The following is a 17,159-nucleotide window of genomic DNA, read 5'->3' on the forward strand; positions in this document are numbered from 1 at the left end:
CCCCAAACATCACTGCTCTAGAGGAGATCTGCATGGAGGAATGGGCCAAAATACCAGCAACAGTGTGTGAAAACCTTGTGAAGACTTACAGAAAACGTTTGACCTGTGTCATTGCCAACAAAGGGTATATAACAAAGTATTGAGAAACTTTTGTAATTGACCAAATACTTATATTCCACCATAATTTGCAAATAAATTCATAAAAAATCCTACAATGTGATTTTCTGGAAAAAAAATTCTCATTTTGTCTGTCATAGTTGACGTGTACCTATGATGAAAATTACAGGCCTCTCATCTTTTTAAGTGGGAGAACTTGCACAATTGGTGGCTGACTAAATACTTTTTTTCCCCACTGTACAAAGAGCGATGTGCTCATATTGTGACATACAAACTATATGTAATCTGTGATTTGGTATAACTATAGTGCTGCTATAGGTGTAGTATTAGGTGTAGGTGTATTATATCGTGTGAAATAGTTAATATCTATCTCCATTAGGGTGTAGCTAGATGATAAAGGATATCTGATCCTGGCCCCTCCTCCTCGTCTGGCCTGAGACTGTAACCTTCATCGTCCACCGTAGGGGTGTTCTGAAACACACGAGCAACAGACACACCAACATCACACGCTGTATTTACAACATGCTATCAGGGTTGGGCTCAATTCCATTTAAATTCTGTCAATTCAGTTTACTTCCTGAATTGTTTGAATTGAATTGGAATTGACCTCAACCGACTGATGCTACATTAACATACCCTCAGAATCTTTAGAAACGACAGTAGGACAGTAACTGAAGGGTCAGAATAATATCTACTGTCCATGACATATAGATCTTTGAGAGCATGCCAGTAACATAATCATAGATTTGTTTTTTATATGAGCTTGTTCAAAGGAAAAAAGCTGGTTCCATACATATCTGTCCCAGTCGATCTCTCCAGAGAATCCATTGACAGCCGCCCCATTGGCCTTCTTCTGTGACTGAAAACAGAATGACACGATCACAATCAATTCCACCAATCACGATCCTGATTACTCAATTCATGCACTACTACGCTGTGATTGGCTACTCAATGTTACTTATACAGGAACTATGAACCCAAGTAGTAACTATGCACCTAAGGAGTACCTAAGGTCTAGTAGAGCCTAGTAGAGTAGAGGCTATAGTAACTATCTACCCTACACTAGAAGGGACTCCAATAGTGTTCAATACCGATTCAATCTCTTGGGGACCCTGGATGACAGTCGAGTCCACAATACAGAGAATACAAATACAATACAAATCAAATCATGTAAGGAAATTCAATACCTCACAAAACAGTTAAGTTCAACAATACAATACACTCATTTCATTTGATTCTAGAGTCTATGAAAAAGGGGCACCAATGTTACAGTGCTGATTCACCGAAAGGACTGAGCCAGTCTTAAAACGACAGTATTAAACTGAGTTTGTAAAATAGGCAATCATGTCTTCCCCTTCCAGCAATGACATTATTAAGCATCTTTATTGACAACACAATTCAATAAATGTGAACTATTTCACAGCTGAACAAGTTGACCGATTAATCCTTTGGATAAAACATGAATAATTTTGTGATACTTACACCACCTTCTCTGTCAGGGGACCCCCTGTGAAAGAAAGACAGAGAAAGAGAAAAAGGGAGGGAGCAAAGAGAAAGTAAGGATCTTGAAATCCACATTCCATATTTTCTCCTAACACTGAAGTGCACTGCCAATTAGCAAAGCAGCTCACTGGAAAACCCCAATCTATAGGGGCATTCTAACACCCTTTGCATACATAAATACATATGCATTTTTTTTTTTATTCATACCACATTCTTGCCGGGATAAGACATTTCAAAAGAATTGAATGGCATATTTTAATTATGTTACTGGTCTGTGCAGCCCATATGCTACATGGCTGCGCCATGCACATGAAATCAATAGTTATTTTGTTAATTAAACAGACAAGACACACTTAAACTACCCTAATCTCAGTCAACACACATATATTTTATAGTAGGCTAAGAATAAAATGAAATATGACAGAATAAAATACAAATTATATTTTTCCCACACAACTTGCGTCATGGCAACGTGTGGAACCTCTGTCATATAAAAAAAGTTACACTATATATACAAAAGTATGTGGACACCCCTTCAAATGAGTGGATTCGGTTATTTCAGCCACACCCGTTGCTGACAGGTGTATAAAATTGAGCACACAGCCATGCAATCTCTATAGACAAACATGCCACCTTTCCAACAAGTCAGTTCGTCAAATTTCTGCCCTGCTAGAGCTTCCCTGGTCAAATGTAAGTGCTGTTATTGTGAAGTGGAAATGTCTAGGAGTAACAACAGCTCAGCCGCGAAGTGGTAGGCCACACAAGCTCACAGAACGGTACGCTGAGTGCTAAACCGCGTAGCTCATAAAAATCGTCTGTCCTCGGTTGCAACGCTCACTACCGAGTTCCAAACTGCCTCTGGAAGCAACATCAGCACAAGAACTGTTCGTCGGGAGCTTCATGAAATGGGTTTCCATGGCCGAGCCATGCGCAATGCCAAGCATTAGCTGGAGTGGTGTAAAGCTCGCCGCCATTGGACTCTGGAGCAGTGGAAACGCGTTCTCTGGAGTGATGAATCACGCTTCACCATCTGGCAGTCCGACGGACGAATCTGGGTTTGGCGGATGCCAGGAGTCCCCTGTAGCTCAGTTGGTAGAGCATGGCGCTTGCAACGCCAGGGTTGTGGGTTCGTTTCCCACGGGGGGCCAGTATGAAAATGTATGCACTCACTAACTGTAAGTCGCTCTGGATAAGAGCGTCTGCTAAATGACTAAAACGTAAAATGTTAAATGTAATACATAGTGCCAACTGTAAAGTTTGGTGGAGGAGGAATAATGGTCTGGGGATGTTTTTCATGGTTCGGGCTAGGCCTCTTAGTTCCAGTGAAGGGAAATCTTAACGCTACAGCATACAATGACATTCTAGACGATTCTGTGCTTCCAACAGCTGAGGGAAGGCCCTTTCCTGTTTTAGCATGACAATGCCCCCGTGCACAAAGCGAGGTCCATACAGAAATGGTTTGTCGAGATCGGTGTGGAAGAACTTGACTGGCCTGCACAGAGGCCTGATCTCAACCCCATTCGAACACCGTTGGGATGAATTGGAAAGCCGACTGCGAGCAAGGCCTAATCGTCCAACATCAGTTCCCAACCTCACTAATGCTCTTGTGGCTGAAAGGAAGCAAGTCCCCGCAGCAATGTTCCGAAGGTGTGGAAAGCCTTCTCAGAAGAGTGGAGGCTGTTATAGCAGCAAAAGGGGGATCAACTCCACATTAATGCCCATGATTTTGGAATGAGATGTTCGACAAGCAAGTGTCCACATACTTTTGGTCATGTACTGTACAGTACATTCGGAAAGTAATCAGACCCCTTCACTTTTTCCACATTTGTGACTCGTTTTATGAACTAGGCATATATCGCACGTCACTACTTCACAGGAGTGCCATTTGAACGTAAACTTTTTTTAAAAATCAAAATGCGTTTTTTGGCAGAAATGCCTTCTGGAACATGTGAACTTTCATGTGCCTTAATAACAAACTTGTGTGCCATCTGTAAATACGAATACAATTGTTAAATTACAAGCCTAGTTGGTTTAGCCACGGAAAAAGACAGCAACCTTCCCACTATCCATGATTGGCTGAGATAATGAGTGTGATGAGTTCGGATTGGTCTGCCATGTAGCGCGCTTCTGTCTATAATATGAGCTGGTCAGTATGTGTAGGTAATCCTTTCTAACCCCGCTTTTTTGAAACATATCACGTAGTAGAACTGCACTAGTGTTGCTCTCCACTTTCTGGAGGACCGAGTTCTGAAATCAGTGGAATTAGAGTATGATAGCTAAGGAGATGGAGAATATTCTGGCGTTTGATTGCAAAAAAGAGAACACACAGAAGGCTGTTGTATAAAACACCTGTCTACGGATTACATCTTCAAACTAAGGGCAACCATGGCATCTGTGACAGAGAGGGAGAAGCGTCCATCCATGTATACGGTAAGAGAGTCTAGCTAGCTACATTTTCAGATATTATTACACGTTTCTAATTATGTCAGCAAGTCATTTTCATTTCAAATTAAAGTGTACTGTTAGCTAGCTAGCTAACGTTAGCTGGCTGCTAGCTAGCTAGCGTTACGTGTATGATCTGTGTAGTAATATTATTCATATCTCAGAGCCATTTGTATTGCTAGTTATAGCCTAATGTTAGCTTGCTAACATTGAACATGGTTGGTTAGCTACCTGCAGATTCATGCAGGGTAGTAACATTATGAGTTGGGATTATGGTTCATTGTTAGCTAGCTAGCTAAATTTCTAAACAAAAGACTCCACTATGCAAGTAACTATTTCAATAGAATGTTTATGATGTCACTGCGACAACTGTCGCTAGATGTAGCTGGTAAATTCACTCTGGCTATCTACTCCGATTTCAGAGCACTCTCGTCTGAGTGTGCCAGAGCACAGAATAACTAACGAATTTACGAACGCTCAACACCCGTTGAATATGGCCGGTGTCAGTAAACGTTGGGAAAAAAGCGTAATTAAATTGTTGCCAGGCACTGCTCAGCTCATCACCTGGACAATACCATCCCTACGTGAAGCATGGTGGTGGCACCATCATGCTGTGTGAATGTTTTTCAGCGGCAGGGACTGGGAGACTAGTCAGGATCGAGGGAAAGACGAATGGAGCAAAATACAGAGAGATCCTTGATGAAAACCTGCTCCAGAGCGCTCAAGAACTCAGACTGGTGCGAAGGTTCACCTTCCAACAGGACAATGCAGGAGTGGCTTTGGGACAAGTCTCTGAATGTCCTTGAGTGGCCCAGCCAGAGCCCGGAATTGAACCCAAACGAACATCTCTGGAGAGACCTGAAAATAGCTGTGCAGCGACGCTCCCCATCTAACCTGACAGAGCTTGAGAGGATCTGCAGAGAAGAATGGGAGAAACTCCCCAAATACAGGTGTGCCAAGCTTGTGGTGTCATACCCAAGAAGACTCGTTGGCTGTAATCGCTGCCAAAGGTGCTTCAACAAAGTACTGAGTAAAGGGTCTGAATACTTATGTAAATGTGATATTTTAGTTTTTAATACATTTGCAAACATTTCTAAAAACATGTTTTTGCTTTGTCATTCTGGGGTATTGTGTGTAGATTGATGAGGCGAAAAAAATAAATATTTAATCCATTTTAGAATAAGGCTGTAACATAACAAAATGTGGAAAAAGTGAAGGGGTCTGAATACTTTCCGAATGCACTGTATATTGTGAAACATATTTTGGAGTTGCCTTTACATAATCATGCAAAATAATAGGCCTACAAGTGCTACATTATTGCATGCTAAATGTTTCTGATCAGTGACAGATGAGCAAACTAATAGCAGAGCTATACCTCCACTTAGTTGCCCAGCCAGAGACCAATTAACAAAATATATACAGATGGAGATTCAGTGACACAAAATCACACTGATTGCTTAAGACAAGTCACAGGCTTTTGGTTGGGGGTAGGCCTAGGCTACTATGCGACTGAAGAGCAAAATAATCCACTTATTAAACTACAGTACATAACATGATAGCAAAATGTTCTAATCAGTGCTAATAAATGATCTAACTAGACAAGATGACCATGAGCAGCTTCACCTCAACTTAGCTAACATTTCCAAAGTCTAATTGTAGCCTAACCAATATCCAAACAGAGATTCAGTGAAAACTCAAATCTGACATTGATTGATTTATCAAGATGAGTCCCCACGCTTGTCTCAAAGTAGCGCGAAACGGTGCTGAAATAGTTGAACACACACGGGTAGGCTTTTGCTTCAAATGTATTATAACAATTGGATGATTTTGGGAGTTTCAGTAATCAACAATTAGCATCAATTGCATTAGCCTCTTTTTTTATAGGGGGTAGATCAGTGTAATTGTCTGCATCACTTCCATAGCCCAATTTGGTGAAAGACCAAGTCCGTATTATGGCAAGAAAAGCTCAAATAACCAAAGAGGACCGTGAGGACCGCCACAGGAATGGAAGACCCAGAGTTACCTCTGCTGCAGAGGATAAGTTCATTCGAGTTACCAGCCTCAGAAATTGCAACCCAAATAAATGCTTCACAGAGTTCAAGTAACAGACACATCTCAACATCAACTGTTCAGAGGGGACTGTGTGAATCAGGCCTTCATGTTCGAACTGCTAAAGGCCACCAATAAGAAGAAGAGACCTGCTAGGGCCAAGAAACACAAGAAATTGACATTAGACCGGTGGAAATGTGTCCTTTGGTCTGGAGTCCAAATGTGAGATTTTTGGTTCTAACCGCAGTGTATTTGTAAGACGCGGTGTGGGTGACCGGATGATTTCCGCATGTGTACTTCCCACCGTAAAGCATGGAGGAGGAGGTGTTGTGGTGTGGGGGTGCTTTGCTGGTGACACTGTCAGTGATATATTAAACATTCTAGGCACACTTAACCAGCATGGCTACCACAGCATTCTGCAGCGATACGCCATCCCATCTGGTTTGGGCTTAGTGGGACTATCATTTGTTTTTCAACAGGACAATGGCCCAACACACCTCCAGGCTGCGTAAGGGCTATTTTACCAAGAAGGAGAGTGATGGGGCGCTGCATCAGATGACCTGGCCTCCACAATCCCCGGACCTCAACCCAATTGAGATGGTTTGGGATGAGTCGGACGGCAGAGTGAAGGAAAAGCAGCCAACAAGTGCTCAGCATACAGTTGAAGTCGGAAGTTTACATACACGTTATACAAAAATAAATTTTAACTACATTTTCACAATTCCTGACATTTAATCCTAGTACAAATTCCCTGTCTTAGGTCAGTTAGGATCACTACTTTATTTTAAGAATGTGAAATGTCAGAATAATAGTAGAGAGAATGATTTATTTCAGCTTTTATTTATTTCATCACATTTCCAGTGGGTCAGAAGTTTACATACACTCAATTAGTATTTGGTAGCATTGCCTTTAAATTGTTTAACTTGGGTCAAATGTTTCGGGTAGCCTTCCACAAGCTTCCCACAATAAGTTGGGTGAATTTTGGCCCATTCCTCCTGACAGAGCTGGTGTAACTGAGTCAGGTTTGTAGGCCTCCTTGCTCACACATGCTTTTTCAGTTCTTCCCACACATTTTCTATAGGATTGAGGTCTGGGCTTTGTGATGGCCACTCCAATACCTTGACATTGTTGTCTTTAAGCCATTTTGCCACAATTTTGGAAGTATGCTTGGGGTTATTGTCCATTTGGAAGACCCATTTGCAACCAAGCTTTAACTTCCTGACTGATGTTTTGAGATGTTGCTTCAATATAGCCACATAATCTTCCTTCCTCATGATGCCATCTATTTTGTGAAGTGCACCAGACCCCCACAGCCTGATGCTGCCACCCCTGTGCTTCACGGTTGTGATGTTGTTCTTCAGCTTGTAAGCCACCCCCCTTTGCCTCCAAACATAACGTTGGTCATTATGGCAAACAGTTCTATTTTTGTTTCATCAGACCAGAGGACATTTCTCCAAAACGTACTGAATACATATCCCAAAGGAAATAAATTATCTCACTTCAATACATTTTAATAGAAAGTTAGCAAAAATACATAAGATCTTGCTACCATGGAAAGGTAAATACCTGTCAATTTGTGGAAAAATCACCCTGATGAACTCATTAGTATTATCCCAGTTTACCTATTTGCTTATGGTCTTGCCTACGCCTAGTGAACAGTTTTTTAAATTATATGAGAAAAAAATATTCAATTTTATTTGGCAAGCCAGACAAAATTAAACAGGCCTATTTACAGTGGGGAAAAAAGTATTTAGCCAGCCACCAATTGTGCAAGTTCTCCCACTTAAAAAGATGAGAGAGGCCTGTAATTTTCATCATAGGTACACGTCAACTAGACAAAATGAGAAAATAAATTCCAGAAAATCACATTGTAGGATTTTTAATGAATTTATTTGCAAATTATGGTGGAAAATAAGTATTTGGTCAATAACAAAAGTTTCTCAATACTTTGTTATATACCCTTTGTTGGCAATGACACAGGTCAAACGTTTTCTGTAAGTCTTCACAAGGTTTTCACACACTGTTGCTGGTATTTTGGCCCATTCCTCCATGCAGATCTCCTCTAGAGCAGTGATGTTTTGGGGCTGTCGCTGGGCAACACGGACTTTCAACTCCCTCCAAAGATTTTCTATGGGGTTGAGATCTGGAGACTGGCTAGGCCACTCCAGGACCTTGAAATGCTTTTTACGAAGCCACTCCTACATTGCCCGGGCGGTGTGTTTGGGATCATTGTCATGCTGAAAGACCCAGCCACGTTTCGTCTTCAATGCCCTTGCTGATGGAAGGAGTTTTTCACTCAAAATCTCACGATACATGGCCCCATTCATTCTTTCCTTTACACGGATCAGTCGTCCTGGTCCCTTTGCATAAAAACAGCCCCAAAGCATGATGTTTCCACCCCCATGCTTCACAGTAGGTATGGTGTTCTTTGGATGCAACTCAGCATTCTTTGTCCTCCAAACACGACGAGTTGAGTTTTTACCAAAAAGTTATATTTTGGTTTCATCTGACCATATGACATTCTCCCAATCCTCTTCTGGATCATCCAAATGCACTCTAGCAAACTTCAGACGGGCCTGGACATGTACTGGCTTAAGCAGGGGGACACGTCTGGCACTGCAGGATTTGAGTCCCTGGCGGCGTAGTGTGTTACTGATGGTAGGCTTTGTTACTTTGGTCCCAGCTCTCTGCAGGTCATTCACTAGGTCCCCGCATGTGGTTCTGGGATTTTTGCTCACCGTTCTTGTGATCATTTTGACCCCACGGGGTGAGATCTTGCGTGGAGCCCCAGATCGAGGGAGATTATCAGTGGTCTTGTATGTCTTCCATTTCCTAATAATTGCTCCCACAGTTGATTTCTTCAAACCAAGCTGCTTACCTATTGCAGATTCAGTCTTCCCAGCCTGGTGCAGGTCTACAATTTTGTTTCTGGTGTCCTTTGACAGCTCTTTGGTCTTGGCCATAGTGGAGTTTGGAGTGTGACTGTTTGAGGTTGTGGACAGGTGTCTTTTATACTGATAACAAGTTCAAACAGGTGCCATTAATACAGGTAACGAGTGGAGGACAGAGGAGCCTCTTAAAGAAGATGTTACAGGTCTGTGAGAGCCAGAAATCTTGCTTGTTTGTAGGTGACCAAATACTTATTTTCCACCATAATTTGCAAATAAATTCATAAAAAATCCTACAATGTGATTTTCTGGATTTTTTTCCCTCAATTTGTCTGTCATAGTTGACGTGTACCTATGATGAAAATTACAGGCCTCTCTCATCTTTTTAAGTGGAAGAACTTGCATAATTGGTGGCTGACTAAATACTTTTTTCCCCCACTGTATATAATGAATATGAATTCGGAGGACAGAAATTATTAAATATTAAAGCATTAGACCTATCACTAAAAGCTTCAGTCATACAAAAGTTATACTTAAATCCGAACTGGTTCTCTAGCAAATTAGAAAGATTGTCTCACCCAATGTTCAAGAATGGCCTTTTTCACTTTATCCAGATTACAACCACTCACTTTCAGTTATTGGAAAAGGAAATCATCTCCCTAATATCACTATTTCTAAAACAAGCCATAGAAAGTTGGTTGCAATTTCAATTGAATCCTCCAGAAACGACAGAACAAATAATGCAAAAAATATTTTGGTTAAACTCAAATATACTAATTGACAAAAAAACTTTTTTTTTTGACACAATGTTTAAAAAAGGTATAATCTTCGTAAATGATATCATCGGTAGGACTGGTGGAGTTATGTCGCACATGCAGCTAACAAAAACATATGGAAATGTCTGCTCTACCCAAAATGTCAACCAAATAATTGCAGCCTTACCGCAAAAATGGAAGAGGAAAGTGGAAGGGGGAGAAAGTAAGGAACTTGTCTGTCGGCCTTGCATTAAAGAACATAATTGGTTAAGGAAAACTGTGATAAATAAAAAAGTATATCAGTTTCATTTAAGGACCAAAGGATTGACAGCCGTCCCATATACAGTGGGGAGAACAAGTATTTGATACACTGCCAATTTTGCAGGTTTTCCTACTTACAAAGCATGTAGAGGTCTGTAATGTTTATCATATGTACACTTCAACTGTGAGAGCTGAATCTAAAACAAAAATCCAGAAAATCACATTGTATGATTTTTAAGTAATTAATTTGCATTTTATTGCATGACATAAGTATTTGATCACCTACCAACCAGTAAGAATTCCGGCTCTCACAGTTACTCATTACCTGTATTAACTGCACCTGTTTGAACTCGTTACCTGTATAAAAGACACCTGTCCACACACTCAATCAAACAGACTCCAACCTCTCCACAATGGCCAAGACCAGAGAGCTGTGTAAGGACAGGGATAAAATTGTAGACCTGCACAAGGCTGGGATGGGCTACAGGACAATAGGCAAGCAGCTTGGTGAGAAGGCAACAACTGTTGGCACAATTATTAGAATTTTATTAGAAAGTTCAAGATATCGGTCAATCACCCTCGGTCTGGGGCTCCATGCAAGATCTCACCTCGTGGGGCATCAATGATCATGAGGAAGGTGAGGGATCAGCCCAGAACTGCACGGCAAGACCTGGTCAATGACCTGAAGAGAGCTGGGACCACAGTCTCAAAGAAAACCATTTGTAACACACTTGGAGGTGGAAACATCATTCTTTGGGGATGCTTTTCTGCAAAGGGGACAGGACGACTGCACCGTATTGAGGGGAGGATGGATGGGGCCATGTATCGCGAGATCTTGGCCAACAACCTCCTTCCCTCAGTAAGAGCATTGAAGATGGGTCGTGGCTGGGTCTTCCAGCATGACAACGACCTGAAACACACAGCCAGGGCAACTAAGGAGTGGCTCCGTAAGAAGCATCTCAAGGTCCTGGAGTGGCCTAGCCAGTCTCCAGACCTGAACCCAATAGAAAATCTTTGGAGGGAGCTGAAAGTCCGTATTGCCCAGCGACAGCCCCGAAACCTGAAGGATCTGGAGAAGGTCTGTATGGAGGAGTGGGCCAAAATCCCTGCTGCAGTGTGTGCAAACCTGGTCAAGACCTACAAGAAATGTATGATCTCTGTAATTGCAAAAAGGTTTCTGTACCAAATATTAAGTTCTGCTTTTCTGATGTATCAAATACTTATGTCATGCAATAAAATGCAAATTAATTACTTAAAAATCATACAATGTGATTTTCTGGATTTTTGTTTTAGATTCCGTCTCTCACAGTTGAAGTGTACCTATGATAAAAATTACAGACCTCTACATGCTTTGTAAGTAGGAAAACCTGCAAAATCGGCAGTGTATCAAATACTTGTTATCATAGGTACACTTCAACTGTGAGAGACGGAATTTAAAACGAAAATCCAGAAAATCACATTGTATGATTTTTAAGTAATTAATTTGCATTTTATTGCATGACATAAGTATTTGATACATCAGAAAAGCAGAACTTAATATTTGGTACAGAAACCTTTGTTTGCAATTACAGAGATCATACGTTTCCTGTAGGTCTTGTCAGATTTGTACACACTGCAGCAGGGAGCAGTGGCTTCTTCCTTGCTTATGTCGATATAGAACTCGTTTTACTGTGGATATAGATACTTTTGTACCTGTTTCCTCCAGCATCTTCACAAGGTCCTTTGCTGTTGTTCTGGGATTGATTTGCACTTTTCGAACCAAAGTACGTTCATCTCTAGGAGACAGAACGCGTCTCCTTCCTGAGCCGTATGACGGCTGCGTGGTCCCATGGTGTTTATACTTGCGTGCTATTGTTTGTACAGATGAACGTGGTACCTTCAGGCATTTGGAAATTGCTCCCAAGGATGAACCAGACTTGTGGAGGTCTACACTCTTTTTTTCTGAGGTCTTGGCTGATTTCTTTTGATTTTCCCATGATGTCAAGCAAAGAGGCACTGAGTTTGAAGGTAGACCTTGAAATACATCCACAGGTACACCTCCAATTGACTCAAATGATGTCAATTATCCTATCAGAAGCTTCTAAAGCTACATTTTCCAAGCTGTTTAAAGGCACAGTCAACTTAGTGTATGTACACTTCTGACCCACTGGAATTGTGATACAGTGAATTATAAGTCAAATAATCTGTCCGTAAACAATTGTTGGAAAAATGACTTGTGTCATGCACAAAGTAGATGTCCTAACCGACTTGCCAAAACTATAGTTTGTTAACAAGACATTTGTGGAGTGGTTGAAAAACAAGTTTTAATGACTCCAACCTAAGTGTATGTAAACTTCCGACTTCAACTGAATGTGGGAACTCCTTCAAGATTGTTTGAAAAGCATTCCAGGTGAAGCTGGTTGAGAGAATGCCAAGAGTGTGCAAAGCTTTCATCAAGGCAAAGGGTGGCTATTTGAAGAATCTCAAATATAAAATATATTTTGATTTGTTGAACCCTTTTTTGGTTACTACATGATTCCATATGTGTTATTTCATAGTTTTGATGTCTTTCTAACCCTACCACCCCTCCCCTAATTGGAGTAAACTAGTGAACAACAACGCTTAAGCCTCTACTTCCAGCTTATACATATTATATATATTTTGTGGACACAGTCAATTTTACAATAGTTATATTTTGTTTGTTTTTACTCCTGAACTTCCTCTACCCTTGCATTACCCTACTTTATTCCAATATGTTCGTCATTCAGTGATATTTATTCCCGCAGTAATTCTTTATAGATCCATACAGTTGTGATTAAGAAAACAGTGCATGCGGTAGGCTATGCGAAGAGACGGGTGAAGTGACATGCCTCGCCAACTTTAGAACTGCCTGGATGATAGTAGTAATGGCCGCTGCCTAGCAACCATCAAGAGGTTAAGAGCGTAGTGTGTACTAATGCCGCCCCGGCATTACGGCTACATTTCCTACTAAGCCGTAGGGAGAACTTTACAGCAATCATGACTAGGTCGGTTGGCGGAAATAAAAGTAGAGCCTTTGTCACCGGCAATACCTTTCATAAAAAAGTTGCCGGGATGCTAAAGTTGGCGGGAAAATGTATTGGTTTGAAAGGTGTATAAGGGATAACTTTACCCACAAACAATTACATACACACACATGCACAAACAGTGTTGTAGTGGAGGGTAATACCACTACATCGCTGGGCACAAACACGTGCACGCACGCACACACAGCAACAGGATCATACCCACCTATCAGATGTCATGAATCAAAATGATAAGCTATCATGCATCCCAGTGAGGGGAATCAGTACTTCCCAACCCACATTAGAGAAAACACTGGGTCCAGGTAGTGATTGATCACAGTGCTGAGCCTTGGAGCCAGAGTTACAGCCAGTTTCACAGAGGCAAGGGCACAGCCTATAGCTGACCAAGGCAACTGTCCTCGTATGAGAGGACATTATGGCTCAAACTGTGGAGCTCCTCAGGTGGAACGTAACGTCCATTGTCAATAGAACCTCAACTCCCTTGATGGAACCTTCACAGCCAGTGGAATCATATTTGGGTGACAGCCGTGTATGTGAATGTACGATTGTGTTTGTGTGTGTGTGTTTGTGTTTGTGTGTGTGTGTGTGTGTGTGTGTGTGTGTGTGTGTGTGTGTAAGTTAGACTGGTAGACTTACGTTGAGTCATTGTCCTTGTCTCCCTTCTCTTTCTTCCGTATCCCAAAGGCCTTCCTGGTACGCTTTTTCAATCCTGAGGAGAAAAGAGAGGAGAGACACAGTTTAGTGTATTAACAGATCAAACACAGTCTCACACACACCACACACAAATGCACGCAGACATACACACACGGTAAGGTCCAAGCACACAAAACCAACAGGCAGCAGCATCAAAGAGCAAAAGTCAGAAACTCCCCGCTGTGAGGCCGTGTGTGTATGAGTGTGTGTGTTCATATGAAAAGGTGTCTAGGTACTGTATGTGTGTGAGCTTGAGCATATTAATGTTTGTGTATACACATAGTGCATGTGTGTGCGCGTCTGTCTGTATGTGTGCGTGTCCATTTGTGTGTATTCATAGAGTTCGAGCCAGGTTAAGCTGTCCAACGTCAGAACAGAGGCCCAGATCTATGGTCTAGTGGATCAAAGGTGAGCTTTTCATCTATTATTTAGCAGCAGAACACTCTGTGAAGGCTAACACTATCGCGCTGTGAAGGCTAATATTCGTTCACATCTCAAATGGTCCTCATGGCCAATGCAGATGGATGCCTTTCGGTTGATCATCGATCTGTCAAGGCCCCCTCCTCTGATACTGACACTAGCATTAGTACTCAGTCTAAATTCTGACTCTACCCAGCCTAAATCAATACACTGGATCATCAACAGAAATAACTCATAGTATAGCCAATGTGTAGGGAGGAACATGGCACCTACTTCTGCCTACACTTCATCCTTACTTAATATTTTACAGAGTACAACAGAGAATGGCTGATAAGATAATCGCCTTCACAGCAGAGAAACATTTCTCATCAAACACAAATCAAGAGTATTCTGCTTCAATAGATCTGTAACTTGCCGTGATACCAGACTATTAAAACATGAACTCAGAAGGGAAGCTAACTTCATTGCTCTCCATATTCAGTCCTCTGCAGACCAAAGAGCGACTGAAATGACTTGGAACAGAATACTGAAGCAGTACAATCACTTAAGATGACGCTCTAACAGCTCTAACAGAGACTGAAATTGGCATAATATTTTGGCATATTCACTTTCCAATTTTCCATTCTTACCCAAAATGAAGGCCCAGTTATCTCCCTGCATTTCTGGTCCCAATATTCAAGCCTTGTCATTCTCTCATGTCTGTCTCTGTCTGTCGTCTCACGCCTCTACCTCTCCAACTACAGTGTGACACGCACTGGTGGACCCAGAGCCTTGGGAGTGTGTCTGCACGAAGCAGCCTTGCGCACACGCACACACACACGGTATCTTTATCCCTAGCCTCTAGGCCAGTGCTTGAATTCAACACCAGTGGCTCAACTCATGAATTAACAACAGATGCGATAGTCGACAAATGAAGAATCAACACAGCACAGGGAGGAGGAGGCCTATCTCCATGCAATCTCACAGAGCACAGTCTAAACATGCCTCATCTGTAGCATGCAAATGAAAGTACCAGTCCAAGAGATCCGTGACAAGAGTCAAAATATGCCTCTATGCATGTCTGGCTCTCTCTCTCTTCCTCCTCAGATTTTCAGTATCTTAGGTCTGTCTCTGCCTATATCAGTACATACCTGTCCCTGTCTGTCTACAGGCGCTGTGAAGACCTGTCACTACCTACCTATACCTGTCTCAGCTGCCTCTGTGGATAACTGCCGCTGTCCTTCTGGGTGTTTGTCAGTATCTGCCTCTGTCACAGCCTCTGTCCCCGCTGGGTTTGTGGTTACCTGTCACAGCCTAACCCTACATGGAACCCAAAAGGGTTCTACCTGGAACCAAAAAAGGGTTCTCCTGGGGACAGCCGAAGAACCATTTTGGAACCCTTTTTTCTAAGCCTATGGGTAGTGGGTACCTGTCACTGCCTCACCCTGCCCTGACTGGAGAGGTCTGGCTCTGTGGGTACCCGTCACGACCCAAATGAGAAATCGATCCTGACAGGCCTGCTATCATTGATCCTGCTAACATATTTCCCCCCTGCATCCTCTGGGCTCAGCCACATAACTATAATCCCCTGGTGCAGCGGAGCTGTACACACACACAGGTCGCACGCATAGGAAGCATAGTAAGTGTCACATCTATAGTATTAGTGACTCACACACAGCAAGACCCCCACCATAGAAATAGTGACCTCTCTCTCTCTCTACTCTGCAAACTCGGTCATAACTCTAATGCAGTAAGTGTTTATGCCATGTATCTACGCTGAAAGCAACAGAGTCTGCCAAAATGCAGTCCTCTGACGTTGGGATTGACAACACATGAAGACCTCCCTCCCCATGTGTATGGGTTAATTAGTGGATATGAAAATAACAGAGTGCCTGGTTAGTGGATGCTATTTAATGACTTAATGGCTTCCGTACCAGAGCTAGCAGAAGTGCTAACGTCATTAGTGGTCTCTCTTAAAAACACAGTAATGTAATAGAGGGAAAGGCCACAGGAACTCCCAGCCAATAAGAGAGCAGGACCACCACCTAACTATGGATGGCATCTGGGCCAATGAGAGGGAGAAGAAAATACACTGCAAAAAAATTATTTATACTTTTCTGAATTCCATTTTGATATCTTATGTCGTCTTTTGATATCTCTTCATCTAAGGTAGCTCTGTTTCTGTTTCTGTCAATCCCCCTACACGTTTCTCCAAATCTTGGGATCTATTCCAAACCAAAACAACAAGTCTTAAAATGAATCATAACTGTCAAAACAACTTCCAAAGGTAATCAGTTCTGAGTTGAAATAGTTTGATGTGGGTTATTTCGGCTTTGACAGACTGGTTGTTGCTAGTTTGCTGCCCTGGAAATTCTGCAAGCATAAAACAGTCTAGAAATAAAGATTGCATAGAAAAGACTGAATCTCTCCAAGACTCCAACTGCACCCTCTGGGGCCACACACTGATAGTGATCTGCAGTCCTACTCTCTACTCTACAATAGCTCTGTTATCGCGGTGCTTTACTAGATGTTTGTATCTTGGCTATCCTGTGAGTTATTTGCTTGAGTCTGGCTTCCTGTGTGTCTGGAGTGCATGGGTAGACTAGTGTTGTGTGCCATTCTGTATTCTAAGCAACACAATGTGAGTGTTGTGGGCTTTTATGTATATATGTCTCTCTGTGTGTCTGGGTTTAACTGTAGTCTAGAGATGTTGACTGTCTGATTCAGACACTCCAAAAGCAAGAAAGCTATGATTGAAAGCATACGCACACAGATGCACACACACATGCTCACTGACACACGCGTTTGTGCACACACACACACAAACTGTTCCCCTCTCTTTCCCCCTAGCTGGTGACTGGGCCCATTCAGGGTGCTATACACTCTCTGGGAGGGAGAAGCAGGGACTGTTTTACAAGCTGGTTTAAAGGAGGAGAGCTAGAGAGGCTGGAGAAGCTTTTTATCCACAGTGAACCAGATTGAGGCTGGCCGCCAGGAGGGCTCTCCAC

At 42.2% G+C, this 17,159-nt stretch overlaps 1 protein-coding gene across 1 annotated transcript in view; it reads right to left on the bottom strand.

The window, feature by feature from the left end:
* The window catches only part of LOC311149318 (SH3-containing GRB2-like protein 3-interacting protein 1), a gene marked incomplete at its 5' end in the record, with an annotated part of 101,034 nt that overhangs the window by 34,650 nt on the left and 49,225 nt on the right, over positions 1 to 17,159 (bottom strand). The window contains 5 exons of the mRNA XM_084186464.1: positions 522 to 588; positions 911 to 976; positions 1,209 to 1,229; positions 1,600 to 1,624; positions 13,696 to 13,768. Coding sequence (XP_084042590.1) covers positions 522 to 588; positions 911 to 976; positions 1,209 to 1,229; positions 1,600 to 1,624; positions 13,696 to 13,768 — 252 coding nt within the window. The remainder of the gene's footprint in view (positions 1 to 521; positions 589 to 910; positions 977 to 1,208; positions 1,230 to 1,599; positions 1,625 to 13,695; positions 13,769 to 17,159) is intronic.

This window comes from Coregonus lavaretus (assembly GCF_964263955.1).
Source record: "Coregonus lavaretus genome assembly, chromosome: 21".
Taxonomy (NCBI): domain Eukaryota; kingdom Metazoa; phylum Chordata; class Actinopteri; order Salmoniformes; family Salmonidae; genus Coregonus; species Coregonus lavaretus.